The 18,005-nt window shown below is 42.1% G+C and overlaps 1 protein-coding gene across 40 annotated transcripts in view; it reads left to right on the forward strand.

The window, feature by feature from the left end:
* The window catches only part of FBXO15 (F-box protein 15), a 585,398-nt gene that overhangs the window by 217,499 nt on the left and 349,894 nt on the right, over positions 1-18,005 (forward strand). For 2 of the 40 annotated variants that reach the window (XM_082355219.1, XM_082355232.1), the window contains one exon: positions 11,939-12,082. The exons of 37 other annotated variants lie outside the window; for them this stretch is intronic. In XM_082355219.1, the coding sequence (XP_082211345.1) occupies positions 11,939-11,953 (15 nt within the window). In that variant the 3' untranslated portion in view covers positions 11,954-12,082. Of the gene's footprint in view, positions 1-11,843; positions 12,083-18,005 lie in introns of those variants that run through there. One more of the 40 variants, XM_082355230.1, reaches the window with a different exon arrangement.

The raw sequence follows: 18,005 nt of genomic DNA on the forward strand, positions 1-18,005 counted from the left end.
GCCTGGCACGGGGGCAGCTTGTGCACAGTGGCCCCTTTGCCGCAGTTGGGGTAACCCCTGGGTGAGCCTGGACCAGGGGAAAGTCCAGTTCTGTGGCAGAGGCTTTAGGATTGCACTTGGGTTGGGGGGGGCGGTGCGTGGACGATAGGTCGGCGGGGATGTCCTTGTCCAGCCTCGGCTACAGAGGCCTCGTGGAGGCCGTGGTGACGGTAGCAGGTGTGGGGCGGAAGGGCCGGCCTCACTCCACACTCCCTGCGCGCCTCACGGCAGTCCCACGGGACGGGGCGCTACCATTTTGCCATCTGACTGAGGAGGAGACAGAGGCAAAGAGCAGTTGAATGACTTGCCCCAGTTTATCTGCAGCTGCTGAGAAGCAAAGTGGGATTGGCGCCCAGGGCAACCGGCCTCCCCGCCTGCACTCAGGGCGCTTGTGGGCTGCTGAGCCTCACGCAGTCTCGGGGCCCTGGCTGTCCGGGCCCTGCTGCGGGCTCCCCCGGTGCCAGCGCTGGGCTCCGGGCGCTTCCTCCTTCTCGCAGAGATACGGCCACACTCTCCATGCGCTGCTTCTCCGTCTGAGAAGTCCAGAGTCAGGCAGACTCCCCCAGATCCTCCCAAGTCTCTCGGTGCATTGCTCACCATCCCTGTAGGCTATTGGCAGCTGCAGGTCAGTGCGTGCTTCCCAGGGAACGTTAATGAAAGTATTCTCAGGTCGGTTCTCCGTTTCAGCCCTTCACTAATTAACACCAGCTTTTCAGTTAACCCAAGTCAGTGAACTTCCTACGAACTAGGTTGTACTTGTTTTTGGTTTTCTCCAGTGAATGTTCTCATGTGTTTTCTTTCTCATTTGTTTATTGTGTCTCCAAGGACATTTCGAGTTCAGAAAAGCATAATTTGATGGAATTCTTCCTTCTGTATAAGCAGTGGCTTTCTCGTAAACTATTTCCTGGTCTGTCTCGTAAACTATTTCCTGGATGTAAACTATTTCCTGGTCTGTTTCGAATCTCCTGTGGCCGGTACCCCGCTCCAGGTAAAGCGAGCGTTTGAGGTTCTGGCGACTTGAAGCAGCCACGCCCACCGCCGCCATGGAGAGCTTGTTTACTGATCCACGCTACTCCGTTGCTATCGATCTGAATATTTCTTCACCTGCCTTCTTTTAAAAAGAAGCTGCCTTAAGAAAAAGATATCAACTGACAGCTATTTTCTATTGGCAGAAGGACTATGGTGTAGGTGCTTTCTCTTCTGTTTTGGAAATAAAGACAAAATGACTTTCTCTGGGGCTCCAGGCCCAGCCTAACAGACTAAGACACTGCTTAGAAGATCTCCCAAGGGTAAGCTGCTTGAGGGTAGGATGAGCCCATTGCGTTCATCACCCCACACTTAGCATCTAGCATCGTACCAGGCCCCTGGTCAGGGGTTGAGGAGTATTTGTTGAAGAAGGAGTGAAAGAGAGGAAGGAAGGAAGGAAGGAAGGAGGGAGGGAGGGAGGGAAGGGGGAAGTAGGGAAGGAATGGAAAGAAAGAAAGAAGAAAGAGAGAGAAAAGAAGAGACGACGAAAAGGCCATCATTGTTTGGAGCCAGCATTTAGAGGCATCTGAACTGACCCCGTTTGTCCTTCTACCCCATCATCCTTGCTGCTCTGTGTCACAGCCACTGCTGTCAGGGAAGTGGCATGTCCAGGGTCATAGAGACAGCTGGGTCAGAGATGGGAATTATGAAGGATACAGGTAAAACAATGGACAAAAACAGTTGGTGACAGTTATGCGCACTCAGTTCACCTAAGTGATGATTGAATTAACCACTGCTTCCCAGACCCTATAATTTATGAATTTGGGGAAAAACTTAAATGATGTTGTATTTGTTTACTGGCGCTGCCATGACAAATTATCACACACCAGGTGGCTTAAGATGACAGAAATTTATTCTCTCGCAGTCTGGAGGCTGAAGTCTGAAATCATGGTGTCAGCAGGGTTGGTTCCTTCTTGGGAATCTGTTCTTTGACCCTCTTGGCTTCTGGCGGTTGCTGGCAGTCCTTGGCTCTGTCTTGTAGCTGCATCAGCCCGCCCTCCGCTGCTCCCTGGAAGGAGCTGGGCTACCTGTCCGGGGACCTGACTTTTCCAGCTGCTGCCTGAGGGTCTGGCTTCCAACTCGCCCGTCTCTGGGAACTCCCAGGCTGGCATTTGCTGGTTGGTACTCCGGGATCTATTGAGGACAAAGTGGCAGATTTGAATGGCCCAGGGGGTCTTTCTGCAACTCCTTCCCCGGCTCCCCCTTCTCCCTGATGTTGATTTTCATGTTCTTGCAAAGGAGCCTGAGCCTGCATTTCCAATTGTACTGCCCTTCCCAATCGAGAGCTCGGGGCAGGTTCCCCAGGTGTGTGAGGACAGGTGTGTGAGGGCAGGTGTGTGAGGGGAAGGTGTGTGAGGGCAGGTGTGTGAGGGGCAGGTGTGTGAGGGGCAGGTGTGTGAGGGCAGGTGTGTGAGGGGCAGGTGCATGAGGACAGGTGTGTGAGGACAGGTGAGTGAGGGGCAGGTATGTGAGGGGCCACACTCAGTGACCAGCCCAGGCCCGTGCCTTCCTAACAAGCACTTGCTGTCCCCAAGTGTCCTGTGTCTCCCCCCTCACTGCTGTCTTTGCCAGGCTACCCTCCTTCTTTGCTCCAGAGGTTCAGTTCTGATGTTTCAGAACCCTAAGTTTGAATCCAAAGCCCCCTCTACTGTTTCTTGCAGCTTTCTCCTGAGAGTAACACTCGTGGAAATCTTTCTTGTAATCCAAAGGGTCATTGCAACCAGACCCCGCCATGACTTGACCATTCTTCTAGTGAAATAGGATGTGTCACCTTGGACACAGAATATACCGAGCAGCCCCACTGGAACAGGACCTGCCCAAGTTGGAACAGGAGTGCGAATCTGTTGCAGACACATTTCCAGTGTCTTCTTTGCCATATTTTACCTTTGCCAAGTTTTATTTTTACATAAGTTAGTCAGGAAACGACGATTTTCAAGGAACTCTGACAACATCCTGGGAAAGAACGGACTGAATCAGCGTTCTGCAGAATCAGAAATTCTGAGGCATGTGGAAGTCCACAGACAGTATGCAACAAAAGCACGATTTGCTGGGCAGCTGTGCTGGGTTCAAGGAAAGTACGTATTTTAAAATGCACATTGTGACTTGACAATAGGATGGGAAAGATTTCCTCTTGATTCTTGGCTACAAACAGCATCACCTTGGCTCGTGGTCTCAGGGGACTCTTCCCTCTGTTGGGTGTTGATCACAACCTCACACCGTGGTCACATTTCACCACTCGTGTCCCACGAACAGCAGGCAAAGGCTGCCCTGGATTCATTTTTGATGCATCTGCCCAAAGCACGTAGTTAACCTGGGGCTGCTTCCCAGGGTTGCTAAATTTGCTGGTTTTAAGAGATTTGAAATAGCGGCTCCAGCCAGGAGGGATCCTGAGAAGTGCTTTGACTTTTAAACAGCAACACTCAGAGTCTTTAATGCCAACCTCCAGAAACGTCTGAGGACCAAGGCGAGGGCAGACGTGGCTTGCGCTGAGATTTCAAACTCTTCCCCAGCCGTGGGGCTGGCCATCTGGAGCAGGTGTGGGAGCCGAGAAGAAATCCAAGCTCTGTAGAGCCCATTCCTGGCGATTCTGCTCCAACTTACTTCCCTTCCCACGTGGAGGTAATTTTATTAGAGCAAAACTCCAGAATAGGAACAGCCTTTTTCTTTCCTGCTTTTCTGTGATGTGCTGAGAGCTTTAGGCACAGGATCCTGACAGCAGCCCTGTGAGCAGGTCCTGTTCCCTAGAGGAGAAGACAGTGCACAGAGATGATGTATCTGGTCCAAAGATGCTGAACCGGAAACCGGGGCATGTACGACACGTGAGACATTGTGCTGGTTACGCAGCCCTCTTCTCCGTGATGTGAAAGTAAAACAAAGGTGCTTTTACAGATGGGCTTTGCGTGCTTCCATCAGGGGTCTACAGGGGTCATGAGCATGGGCCGGAGGGTGTGATTTCTGCTGGTGGGGGGAGAGGAGGCTCGGTAGTGAAGCTTCGCTCGTTAGCTCTGGAGACCACACCGTGTAGAAGCTCTGCCCGTCAGCGTAGTGCACTTTCCACGCGGCTCCCAACTGCTGATGCCAGGACACCAGATGGAACAGCCGCCCTCGGCCGTGGTTCCCTCCCCCGAGCTCCTATACAACAGAGATCATTGCATACTTATGGGCTGTCGTCTGTCTCGCTCACATCCCCTGCCCCAGACTGTAAACTTCGTGAATTTGCCTTGTTCACACAGCATCCCTCACACCTGTGTCTCTGGCACATAGTGAGTCCTTCATACACAGTTGTCGATGGGCAACCAGATTGCTGCATTAGATGGCTTTCCTTCAAGAGCACCTACTATTTTTAAGTTCATTTGTGTCAAGCCTACTTCGAACTTGCTAAATTTATCACGTATTTATGTGCCCACATACATTTCATGTAAACTTGTGTGTTTGAATTTTCATGTAAATGGCGCCCTGTTGTACATAACCTTCTGCAACTTGCATTTTCTTTTCTGATCCCAAAGTGTCTTTAAGATGAATCCATGTCGATACGTGTAGGTACAGTACATTGATTTAACCACTGTGCAGTGTTTCATTGAATGGATAAACTGTGGTTCACTTATTCATTCCCCTACTGAGCTGTAGTTGTTTTTACTTTTTGGAGGGAGGGGTCTCTCTATGCACACGTGTGAGAATTCCTCCCGTTTGGACCCTTAGACATGGAATTGCTGGGCCAGAAGTTACGTGCAACTTGAACTTTGCCAGATATATCAAGTTGCCCCAAACTGTTGGTATTATTTTTTCAAAGAATAAGGATTACATTTCCTACGTCCTAATCAACATTTGTACTTATATTTAAAATGTTTACCTATCTGACAAGTGTCTTATGTGTCTCATTTTTGTTTTAGCTTGCATATCCTGAGTTATTTCCACCCTTATCTTTTTTCTCCTTATGTTTATTGGTCATTCAAGTTTCTTTCCTTCTGAATTGCTTGCTCGTATTTTTGCATGTTTTTCTCTTGGGTTATTGGTTTATGTCTTATTGGTTTAACGGAGCTTTTTATGGATTCTCTATAAAAACACTTTGTGGTTTATGGTATTCACATGGCAAATATCATCTCGCAGCAGTCTGTGGTTTTCTTTTCAATTTATTTATGTTGTCTTTTTTCTATATATGTTTTAAATTTAATGCAGTATTTTCCTTCATGTTTGATTTGTTTCTATATGTTTTAAAGAAATCCTTCCTTGCTCTGATGTTATAAAAATGTTCTGTATTTCCTATCAATGTTTAAAGTTTGCTTTCTACAAGTTTGATTTTGGGGGGTATGGTATGAGAGAGGGCACTATCTGAGCCAGCACCATTTAGAAATGTCACATAGTTATTTGAATAGGTAACACAGTCACGTGGTTTGAAGATCAGGATAATGTTATAAAACGCATACTGAGTGGTCTTGTTCTCACCTCTGCCCCCTTTACCCTCCTCTCTCCATGCAGGCAATCAGTTCTTACATGTGATTCTATGTTTCTCTCTGCAAATAAAACAATGGGAAATATATATTCTTATTTTCTCTTTCTTAGATATAAATAACATGTTCATATATTCTGCTTGGAGCCTTGCTTTTCTCACTCGACTATTTCTCCTGCAGGGAATACACAGGGAGCTTTTCACCCTCTTTTTCAGTTGAATAGTATTCCATTCTGTTGAGCTATCAGGGTGTGTTTAACTATTTTCCTCTTAGATGGGCATTTGGGGCGTCCCCAGTCTTTTTCTAGTTATTACTAACAATGTGGCAATAAATGACCTTATCCACACATCATTTCATGTGTGATAAATTCCCAGAAGTGGGGTGCCTGGGTGAAAGGGAAAGGCACATGCATTTGTAATTATGATGGACATTGCCAGTTCACCTTCACGGCTGTTGACTCATTCTGCGCTTCTTTCGGGATGTATGGGAACATCTCTTTCCTCATAGGTTTGTCAGTAGGAGGTGGTCAAATTCGTAAACTTTGGACAGGTGAGAAAGGGTATCAAGGGTATGATTTGTGTTTCCATTCCTTTATTTTCCATTTTAGATTTTTTAAAAAATTGAGTTATGACTACAATTAAGCACATGTATTAAGCTCAATGGTTACATGACATTTTACATATGTCTGCATGCATGCAGCCCCCACTCAGGTAAAGCACAGAGCGTTTCCCGTCGTCCGGACGGCTCTAATGCTGTCCCAGTAGGTACCCACCACCAACACCAAACACTATCCTCACGTATTAGTTTTACATTATTTAAAATTTTATGTAATTGGAATCATAGATTATTTTCTCTTTTGTTTCTTTTACTCATATTCTGTCTGTGAAATACATCTGTATTCTTATACATATCAGCAGTTTATTTCTTTTCCTTGCTGTGTGGTATTTTATTGTATGAATATGCCACAACATATTTATTCTATGTTGGTAGACATTTTGACTGCTTATGGTTTGGAATATTTTGAGTGATGTCACCACGAGCATTTTTGTGTACATCCTTTGGTGGACAGAAGGGTTCGTTTTAGTTGACTACATCCCCCCGAGTAGAATTGGCGGGTTATATTTAGCTTTAGAGATACTGCAAAAATTTTTTCAAAGTAGCTGTTGTCAAGAACTGTGCAGGGTCTGAAGCTTTACCCTTGCTGCAAGCCAACACACTAAGCTGCCAAAGTTTCATCCATAAGGCCACCGGGTCAGCAATGAAAGCAATTTATTGGAGCAATAGCATATCTGATAAAGGACTGTCATCCAAAATATACAAGGAACTCTTAAAACGCAACCATGAGAAAACAAACAACCTGATTAAAAAAATGGGCCAGAGATCTTAGCAGACCACCTCACCAGAGAAGATATACAGATGGCAAATAAGCATATGAAAAGATGCTCCGCATCATATGTCATTAGGGAAATTCAAATAAAAACAACAATGAGATATCACAACACACCTATTAGAACGTCGCCAGTCCAGAGCACTAAATGCTAGTAAGGATATGGAGCAGGAGAAGCTCTCATTTATTGTTGGCGGGCACGCAAGATCTTGCAGCTACTTTGGAAGATACCTTGATGGTTTCCTACAAAACTAAACACACTCTTACCGTAGGATCCAGCAATCATGCTCCTTGGTATTTACGCAAAGGAGCTGAAAACTTATGTCGCATAAAAGCCTGCACATGGATGTTTATAGCAGCTGTATTCAAAATTGCCAAAACTTGGAAGCAACCAAAATGTCCTTCAGTAGGTGGATAGATACATAAACTGTGGTACATCCAGGCAATGGAATATTATTCATCACTGAAAAGAAATGAGCTATCCAGCCATGAAAAGACATGGAGGAACATTAAATGCAAATTACTAAGTGAAAGAAGCCAATCCGGGAAGGCTACATACCGTACGATTCCAAATATATGACATTCTGGAAAAGGCAAAACTCTGGAGACAGTAAAAAGATCAGAGGATGCCAGGGGTTGCTAGGATGAATGGGTAGAGCACAGAGACTTTTTAAGGCAATAAAACTACTCTGTATGATACTATAATGGTGAATACATGCCATTATATTTTGTCCAAACCTATAGAATGTCCAACACCAAGTGTGAACTGTAATGTAAACAATGGACTTTGGGCAAATGATGTGTCGATGTAGGTTCATCAGTTGCAAGTAATGCCCACTCTGGTGGGGGCTGTGGTCGATGGGCGAGGCTGTGTCCGTGTTGGGGCAGGAAGGCACGGGAAATATCTGTACCTTTCACCGGTCTTAGTATTTTCTGTTACGTGCACCTCAGCTCTGGGTTAGAGGTGAGGGTTGTACTTAATATCCTTCACACTGCATTGCTCTCCAGAGGTAACGGTGGTATAATTTGAACACGTTTCTGATGAAACATCAGCCTACCTAAATATAGCTTTAAAAATAAGAAAAGTAATTTAGTTGTCTATAAATTTGTAAAATGTAAAATCTAAAAAAGTTCTATTAAATATCATGTTCTATTAAAAAAAAAAGATGTTTAAAAAAATGGATGGTTAAAATTCCCTCATGTTTGAAATCAAATGTTCCATGAAAGTTCTACTAAGATGATCTGAGAAAGAGCTAGAATGATTGGTGCCCTGGTAAAGGAATTTGGATTTATTCATTTTGAGAAGTTCCTCTGTTCTTGGCCCAGAGCCATTTCTTCTAAGTAAGCCCAGCGCTAGGAACCCACTCTACCACACTCAGACGATACATGGAGAAATAGCGTCTATAAAATAGATTGGAAGGGGATCAAGAGGGAGTGTTTTTTTTTATTTAAATGGCTTGACCTTAGGCATCATGAAAAAAAGCTATAGGGTTTTAACTCCTTTTACTTTTATACTTCTACGCTTTTGATCTTTTGCTTTCTGTGTATTAGGAGTGGAAATAATCTGTACTTCTTTATCCCTTGTTAATGAAACCATAACACTTCCCTAACATTTCAAGCTGTCTGAGGTCCAAGGTGAGGTCAGCTGCCTCTCCATCCACTGCTTACTGTGAATAAATAATGAACAATAAAAACCATCTAGTGTTCCAATAGGAAGTGCTGGCCTGTATTTGTCTTGTTTGTACTTGTAATGAGAATTGCATCCTCATTTTCTGAAGACATGCCAGTTTGTCATAGACCAAGTTTAATGGCATTTTTGTGGCCCACGTTTAACGAAATTGTTTAAATGTGTTTAAATCTTTAGCTTATATCTTTTGAAGAAGGCTCATCTTTGTTTTGCACTGTCTTTACTCTGCACAACCTTTCTCACAGGTTTTATTACAAATTAGATCCTTCCAATTAGGAGATAGTTTTGATTATTACTTGGGGTGTTTACTGGCATGGGAGGAGTGAAAAGAATAGCAAGAGGAAACTTCATTTTATTTAAAATTCAAATAGGCATCAAAAATCTTTGCTGAAGGGGCTTCCCTGGTGGCGCAGTGGTTGGGAATCTGCCTGCCAATGCAGGGGACACGGGTTCGAGCCCTGGTCTGGGAAGATCCCACATGCCGCGGAGCAGCTGGGCCCGTGAGCCACAACTACTGAGCCTGCGCGTCTGGAGCCTGTGCCCCGCAACAAGAGAGGCCTCGATGGTGAGGGGCCCGCGCACCGCGATGAAGAGTGGCACCCACTGGCCGCAACTGGAGAAAGCCCTCGCACAGAAACGAAGACCCAACACAGCCAATAATAAATATAAAAAAAATAAATAAAATAAAATAAATTAAGAATCTTTGCTGAAGAAAGTCAGTTCAGATGGCATAGGGATCAAAAATAGGAACAGAAAACACCTTTTCCCGTATACTTTTTACGCCTGCAGTAACTTGCAATCTGCTAGGCAAGTTCTTTTCTACGCCCTTTCTATGTCTAAACTGCTTTCTTTGCAAAAAGTTAAAACAGATGCTAAAAAAGTAAATGATGTGTTTTTTTCTGGAGAAATTTATATTTCTAATAGAAAACTTCCCACCTCTTTTTAGCTAATATTCTGCTCTTCATAATGCAATTAAGGAATAACAAGAAATGTGAACCTTTAATATTAACATACACACATTATAGTATTTATAAAAATTTTTTATAGAGTGTATCTTCTTTTTACTATCTGCCATTTCAAAGCTATATTAATTAACCAAATTAAGAATGTATATAATATTCTGAGAATGATCTGTGTTCCATATATCCCAAAACCAAAATCTGATTATTATTTAGTTTTTATATAATTTGGAATTAAAAAAAACTTACCTCCATCTTAAAGTTTATAAAATATAGAACTGATGAATGAATGACAAAATCTTATTCTCTCAAGGTCACTTAGATAGAATTAGGAAAACCAGCTAAATTGGTTTTTAAATGTTATATATTTTTAAAAAATAAAAAGCTGGGTGCTACCATCCTCGTCTTCCTTCTCAAACTACTAAGCACCTGCTGCGGGGTCTGTCTTAGATGCTGGGATACCATGAGGTGCGAGAGAAACTTCATCATCATTATCGCCATCATAATAATGACAACTAACACCAGGGCTGGCACTAGGATGAAGATAGCGAGGCAACTGCCTCAGGCACAGAGTTTGAGAGGAGGCCAAAAAATTCAGCAATCAGATAAAGAATGGTCACTCGCCTCACCCTACGCCCCACCCTGCCGAGAACTCACTATCTGTGGTGTCCTGCTCTAAGAACTTTATTTGTATTTCTCCTGTAATGATTTTAATAACCTTCTTAGCTGACCCCATTCCAATGGGGGAGTCACTTATGGCCAAGTCCACGCAGTTAGTAATTGGTAGAAGTAGAATTGGGACCCAGACTTTATGTTGTAAATAGAGTTTCTTTCCCTTTACTGCTGCATAGCACAGGGAGATCAGCTTGATGCTTTGTGATGACCTAGAGGGGTGGGGTAGGGAGGGTGGGAGGGAGGCGCAAGAGGGAAGGGATATGGGGATATGTGTGTGCATATGGCTGATTCACTTTGTTATGCAGGAGAAACTAACACAACATTGTAAAGCAATTATACTCCAATAAAGATATTAAAAAAACAAGTTTAGTCTCTCTAGCATGGGCAGGCATGGAGTCACAGCTGCGCAGAGGTCAATAAAAGTAGTGCTGCTTCAGTGGATGAATGCATAGAGAAAATGTGATATATATATATATATATATATGTGTGTGTGTGTGTGTGTGTGTGTGTGTGTATGTGTGTGTGTGTGTGTGTATGTATATTTCAGCCTTAAAAAAGAAAGCAACCTGCCATTTGCAACAATGTGGATGGACCTGAAGGACATTATTCTAAGTGGGATAAGTCAGACACAGAAGGACAAATATTGCATGATCTCAGTTATATGTGGAATCTAAAAAAACCGAACTCATAGAAGCAGGGAGTAAAGTGGTGGTTGCCAGAGGCTGGGGTGCGGAATGGGGAGATGCTGGTCAAAGGGCACAAAGATTCAATTACCAGGATGAATAAGTTCTGGTGATGGTGACTGTAGTTAACAATACTGTATTATAGTCTTGAAATTTGTTAAGAGAGTAGATCTTAAGTGTTCTCACCATAAAAAAGAACGAAAGAAAGAAAGAGAGAGAGAGAAAGGAAAAGGAAGGAAGGAAGGGAGGGAGGGAGGAAATGGTAACTGTGTGTGGCAATGGATATGTTATAATTTACTTGATTGTGGTGATCATTTCACAATGTATATGTATATGAAAACATCGCGTTGTACACCTTAAATATATACAGTTCCTGTTTGTCACATATACCTCAATAAAGGTGAGAAAAGTAATGCTTCTTCTCCTCTCAAAGAGGACATAGCACCCACCTTTAAGGATGGATTTTCATGCACTTTCACGTTAACAGTGTATATCTGACCACTCTGAGAACTGACCTGGACCTTCTGTCAAATGTTCTCTTTTTCTCTGTTCTGTTAAAAATCACACCCCTCTCTTTCCCATGGGTCTCTAAATAAAATATCTGCCTTCGTAAACCTTTGCACGAATGTAAACTTTATGTCTTCCAGTTCCCTGTCTGTTTAAAATAAAGGCACAAAGAGATTGAAAACAGGGTCTTGTGTGATTACTGCTTCCGTCCATCTTGAGGAAGCTTGTCAAAGTAGAAGTTGGAAAAGAAAGGTCGTTTTTCAGGAACTGAACGCTCTACTTAAATGAACAAAAAGCAAAGGGACTCATATTTTACTTCTGTGCAATTGCTGCATTTGAACATTATTAACTGACTTTTTTTTCTTTGAGGGAACATTGTGATGCATTGAATGATTAAAGAAAACCTTTTCCGTTTGTGCTGTTTTGCTCCAGATAAAGCGAATCAAAATTGCATTCTGCATAACAAGACTTAAAGGAATGGATTCCGTTCTGGCAATTTTTAGACTTCATTCTCTTTTTATTCTAAGGAAAAACTCACCTAACAACTCTGAGATAATGAGACAAAAGACCGAGGAGAACAATGGTGCTAATGTGCGTCTAATCCTTTGCACTCCCTGTTCAAAGCCTCCTCCATCAAGTGCTATTATCCCTACTTTGCTGATGAAAAAATTAGTCTCAAAGGCACAAATGAGCCTCATACATCAGTTTTCCTGTAAATGATTTCTCTTTCTTCTCAAGTATAACAAAATCGTAGATAAAAATGTTTGCAATTACCCATACCCTCAAAATGCCAGATTTAGTCAATAAACATTTATTGAATATCCACGAAGTTCTGAGTGGAGATAATTCATGCCTGAACTCAGAAGGAACAAGGTCCAAGAGGGTGAAGCGATGCACGGAGGGGTCTCGGGAAGTTCTAGCTGCACCAGGCAAGCCTTCCCCAATCCCTTTCATGGCTGAGACTCACAAACCGTCAGGATGGTGTGTTCAGACTCTTCCAAATATTGTTGAGAAAGGGTTTCTTTCCTCCCAACTGAACCAATGACATGTAATTAAAAATGATCACGGCAGATTTGGGCTGTGTGGGGCAGATGAAAGACAGGGAGATTTGGTTCCAGTTCTTACTGAGCCTTCTTAAGCAATTTCTAGAAACGGATTGAATGTCAGTGCTCTCGACTGTACAATGCTGATAGAGGTAACACCGGACTTCTCCGTGAGTTGTGGGTTACTGTGGTATAAAATAAATCAATGTGTGTGAAAGGACTTGTAAACGCTACATCATTAATATTTTTAATACTGTTGCTGTTACTATTTTAAACTTATTCTTTAATCTTAATTTTTATTTATTTTTGGCTGAGTTGGGTCTTTGTCATTGCGCGCGGGCTTTCTCTAGTTGCGGCCAGCGGGGGCTACTCTTCATTGCGGTGCGAGGGCTTCTCATTCGGTGGCTTCTCTTGTTGCGGAGCACGGGCTGTAGGCGCACAGGCTTCGGTAGTTGTGGCTCGCGGGCTCTAGAGCGCAGGCTCAGTAGTTGCGGCACACGGGCTTAGTTGCTCCGCGGCATGTGGGATCTTCCCGGACCAGGGCTCGAACCCGTGTCCCCTGCATTGGCAGGCAGATTCTTAACCACTGCACCACCAGGGAAGTCCTGTTGCTGTTATTTTATTATTGAATTCTGGTCTAAAATCAACGTCATCAAAAACACTCACTAAAGGGGTGGGAAGATTAAAGAAGTTGAGAGTTTTGTTGTTTTTTTTCCCAGTTGGTTTGAATCTAATAGAAATAGTTAGCATTTGGAATTTTATAATGTAAAGACCACTTTATCTATATTATCCTACTTCAGTCTCACCAAAACCCTGAAGCAGATAAGAAAAGCACTATATTTTTAGCCCTATTTTGTGTGATTGATAAATTAGGCTCCCAAAGTGCTTGTCTATGGGAGATCAATTTATAAATAACTGGTGAGTACACCCTACCCAGGTTGGTTTCATGCATGAAAATGCCAAGGGTTTCTTTAGGGCATTTGGTACCCTGCGGCTGACCTCTGGCTGCCATCTTGGATTCAGGAGGTTCTGATGGAGTAGTCTTATTGGTTCTATTCTGCTCCCCACCTGGTCCAAACCTCTTTGAGGGTGAACTGCATCTGGTTTTCAGCTAATATTAGTGGAGGTTGAGTATATTTACAGGAGTTATTCCTAAGGAATTTGTGTGTCTACTAAAATGGGGAAGAATATTGACTCTTATTTGCTAATAAAATTAAAATGTTCATACTTTTGATGTACAGAAAATGCCATCATTAGTCCTTTAAAAAGACACATCTATCTGTTGAGTAAATTAAATCACTAAGACTTACGATATAGATTTTTTTTTTTCTTTTTAAACAACAGAAATTTATTGTCTCAGAGTGAGTTCTGGAGGCTAGAAGTCCAGAATCAAGATGTCAGCAGAACCATGCTGTCTCCAGGGAAGGATCCTTCCTTGCCTCTATCTATAGCCTCTGGTGGTTCCGGAAATCCTTGGTGTTCCTTGGCTTGCTGCATTATGCTTCCTACTTATGCCTCAATCTCCACGTAATCATCTTCTCTCTGTGTGTCTGTGTCCAAATTTCTTTTTTCTTATAAGGACACATCACTGAAGCAGGGCCCACCCGGATCCATTATGACCTCCACTTGATTACATCTGCAAAGGCCCTGTTTTCAAATAAGGTCACATTCATAGGTTCTGGGGCTTAGGACTTCAGTATGTCTGTTTGGGGAACACAATTCAATCCATAGCAATTACAGTGTTATAATTATCATTCTTTTTGTGGATTTTCAATATAGCTTCGATATTGCAACCTTAACATCATTATTGTGATACTATATATATACATTGATTTTTGTAGTACCAGGAATGTGAATTTAGGCATTAATAAATTTGCCATTTCTAAGCAGCTATTTTCAAGTCACTGCTGTTATATAACACATCAGCCATCACGATGAAAGTAAGGAATTAGTCACTCTGAAAGTGCATTTCCAGCCCTGATAATTTTCAGTTGTTTCCTGTGGAGCTTTATATTTCATTGTCAGAGTGAAAAAGGCATCTTCATCTCAATCAGAGAATGAATCTGTGTTGTGTATACCAATGTGTTTTATTGGAGTCTCGAGGTGCTACTAAGCAGTGGTGAAAGGAAGGGAAGATGACAGCTGTTCTTACAGGACGGCAAAGGGGTAAAGTGAGACTCTTCCCATCAAGCCAACCACGCACTCATATACGTGTACATTTCTACAGACACAGAGCTCTCCGCTTGAGAAAAGCCTCAAATACTACTTGTACTTATAAGTATATACTTATACTAAATACTTATGCTTATATATATACTTATACATTTATATAAGTATATATAAGTATCGTTTAGTATAAGTATATAAGTATAGTGTAGTTATACTATACATATGTATAGATCATATACATATGTATATATATACACATATATAATACATAATATAACATAATATAGATATATACGTATGTGTATGTATAGTGTAGTTATACATATGCATATGTAGTATAATGCTATAACATAATATTAAGCCATATATAATATATACTTATACTATATATTATACTACCTATGCTATAATTAGATAGATGGATTTTGAAATTAATAAATTTTTAGGACTTTATAAAGCAAGGTCAGCTATCAGCAATTTCATTTAAACCATTTTTACCCCATAGATCTTGAAGACCTAACCCAAAGCACTCCCAGAATTTGATGTATCCAGTAATATCCTTTCTCCTCTCCCTTTATAATATTTGCTCTTCAGAGTCCTTTGGAAAATGTCATAAGAGGATTTTACCTACTCTGTTTCCTGTCTTTCATTTCATTGATTCTCCCTGTAAAGTCAGATAAGTACATAATAATATCAGAAGGATGTGATTTTTTAAGCTTTTACAGCTAATATGATGCTATTTTCTAGATGCCTTGGTGCACATTTTAGAGCATTCACACTCTTCCCAAAAGCAACTTTCCACATATCGCTCGTATGTTATTTGTGCATTTTGGAGACACACAGTTTAGAGCTAAAAGAAAGGGACCCCCCCCCCATGATGAGCACGGATGAGGGGTTAGGTGGCCCCCTGGGCAGTTCCAGCCTGCAGTCCTGCACGTCATCTGCCAGGGACAATGGCATAATTAAGGCACTCATCTTCATTGCTCATTGTTGTTGTCATTTTCAATGTTATTTTGTAAAATAAAAGTAAACTTGGGGAGGGAGACCAGGGTAAAGTAAGCAAGGGATTAAAGCCGGGAGGTTGACACGCACTTTGGAGCCCGGGCTTGTCCCAGTTCCGCCAGCTGTTCGCCGTGTGTCAGGTCGCATGACGTCTCTGAGCTTCTGCCCTTGTGTCTGCAGATTGATGATGATTATTGTACCCACTGCCCAGGGTTCTAGGGAGTATGAATGTTAGTATTTTTGTAGTACTTAGAGCAGTTCCTGGCACATAGTAAACATTATATAAATGTTAGTCATTGCTATTACTATTGTGTTATTACTATATCTAAGAGGGGTGACGATGAATAACTTAAAAAATTAAACACATAAGAAATAAAAGTGATGTTGTCATTATAATCATTTCCAGTAGTGAAAGTAATGAGTGTATAATATATAGGGAGGGAGTTTCCTTCTTTCTGACCATTTCTTACAGACAGAGAATCTCATTGAAACAGTTGTACCACAGCTAACTGGCAAAATCCACATCCTCCGAGGACGAACAGGACGCCAGCTGGAAGTTGTCTTGGCCTTCTGGTTTTAACCTGATCTTTCATTGGCTGATTAAACATCTAGATCTGTTTTAATTCTTTGGCTGTTGACTCTAACCACCGGTTTGGAAAACAAACCCCACCTTATTGGAACTGAGTATGTGTAATATTTATTCACGGGAGAAGCGACGATGGGCCACAGACTCACATCTACAAACTACAAATACACACAGGTTACATAAACCAGAGAGGCGTCCTAACACAGAGGTGGTCCATGGGGATAGTAGGGAATGTGACCTTTCAAGAAAGGCAGTTAAAATGAAACGTTCTGTTGGATCAAGGGAAATATGTACTTGTCACATTATCAGAGGATTAAAATCTTTTCCAGCCCTAAAAGAAAACCCCATCACAGAGGTTCAAGGCTTTGAAGTCTATGAGGGAGGGGAATTCCCTGTCAGGGACTGGGGAGACTTGCTTAGTGTTGGGATAAAATGTGCTCCAGCTGGGTGAGCACGAATGAACCCCACACGAGGAGCATGGCCATGTAGTTTATTACCCACTCAGGGTCGTTTCTGTAGCATAAAGGGCTCTAATAAGAATTATCCTGGGACAAGTGCTATAACCTGGGATGGTGCAGGTGAACTGAGGGTCTCTCTATGTTTGAAAAAAATCTAGAGAGGCTAACGCTTGGCAAAACGCCACTTCACACTGTTCAATATCCGGACTGAGTCCAGATGAGTCCCAGGTGACAGAACCTTCCAGAACCATGGATGGGCATAGGGATACTCTGATCTAATGGGTACCTAACTGAGGGAGAAGCAGTTACATAAACAGGATGAGATATTTCTAGTTCCCTCCCTGGGGATTTCTTTTTCTTTAGATGACTCACTTGAGTTTGGGCGTCTCTGAAAATGTGTTGGGCAGTCACAGAAGGTATATAAAGTTTATATGCTTCCTGGATTGTTATAAAAGATGCAATACACTTACAAAGACCATATAAAGCCAGTTTTTAACCCCCATAGTTCACTTCATTCACTGAATGACCTTGGACATCGATCAAGTAGCCCCCCTAAGTTCGTCAGAATTGTCCCTGGGTTCTTCCTCCTCAGAAGTGTGGGAAGTAGCAGTAAAAGTGTTTTGCACTTTGAAGGGAAAGCCAAACATATACAACTCACAGGAGATTTTTAGCCAGATCTTCACATAGGGATGGAAGAGAATTGAGGTGGGCAGAGTGTTAAAAATCCTCTTGCAGTGAAATTTTCATTTAATGCATCATTCTGGCCTCCGACCCAGAATGGGACAGTTACGAATACATTCTGCTAATGTCCATTTTTGCTGCTCCCAAAGGCAGACTCAGCCCCATTATTATATTTATTTTGACATTAAAAGTTACAGTTCCTTCTATACTCTCAAGGAGTCAAAGCTTTCATTTCCTTTAGGGTGAAGCTAATTATTTTGGAAGTTTTCCATTCAAATTATTTTTAAAAGGATGATCCCTTATGACTTGCAAGGTGTGACTTAAGGAATAAAAAGCAAAATGAGAAGCGATTCCATACAAGCCAAGGGAAAAGAATTGCCTTTGTAGCTGAGCATCTGAGGTGTCTCAAGCACCAGATAAATAATGACATTATTGTTATTAGTACCTGAATTTTCTTTCAATTGTTTCAGCTATCTCACCATGTCCCATGGCTATATGTATGTGAATAATTCCAGAATTGAGATTTCTCTGGTCCTGATTTCTCTGAGCTCCATACTTGTATGACAAACTGTTTACTTGACATCTCCGTGTACGTGTTTGAGAAAATATCTCATGCTCTGCATAACCAAAACAGACACTGGATTTTCATTTCCTA

Source organism: Balaenoptera borealis (genome assembly GCF_965194805.1).
Source record: "Balaenoptera borealis genome assembly, chromosome: 14".
NCBI classification, from domain to species: domain Eukaryota; kingdom Metazoa; phylum Chordata; class Mammalia; order Artiodactyla; family Balaenopteridae; genus Balaenoptera; species Balaenoptera borealis.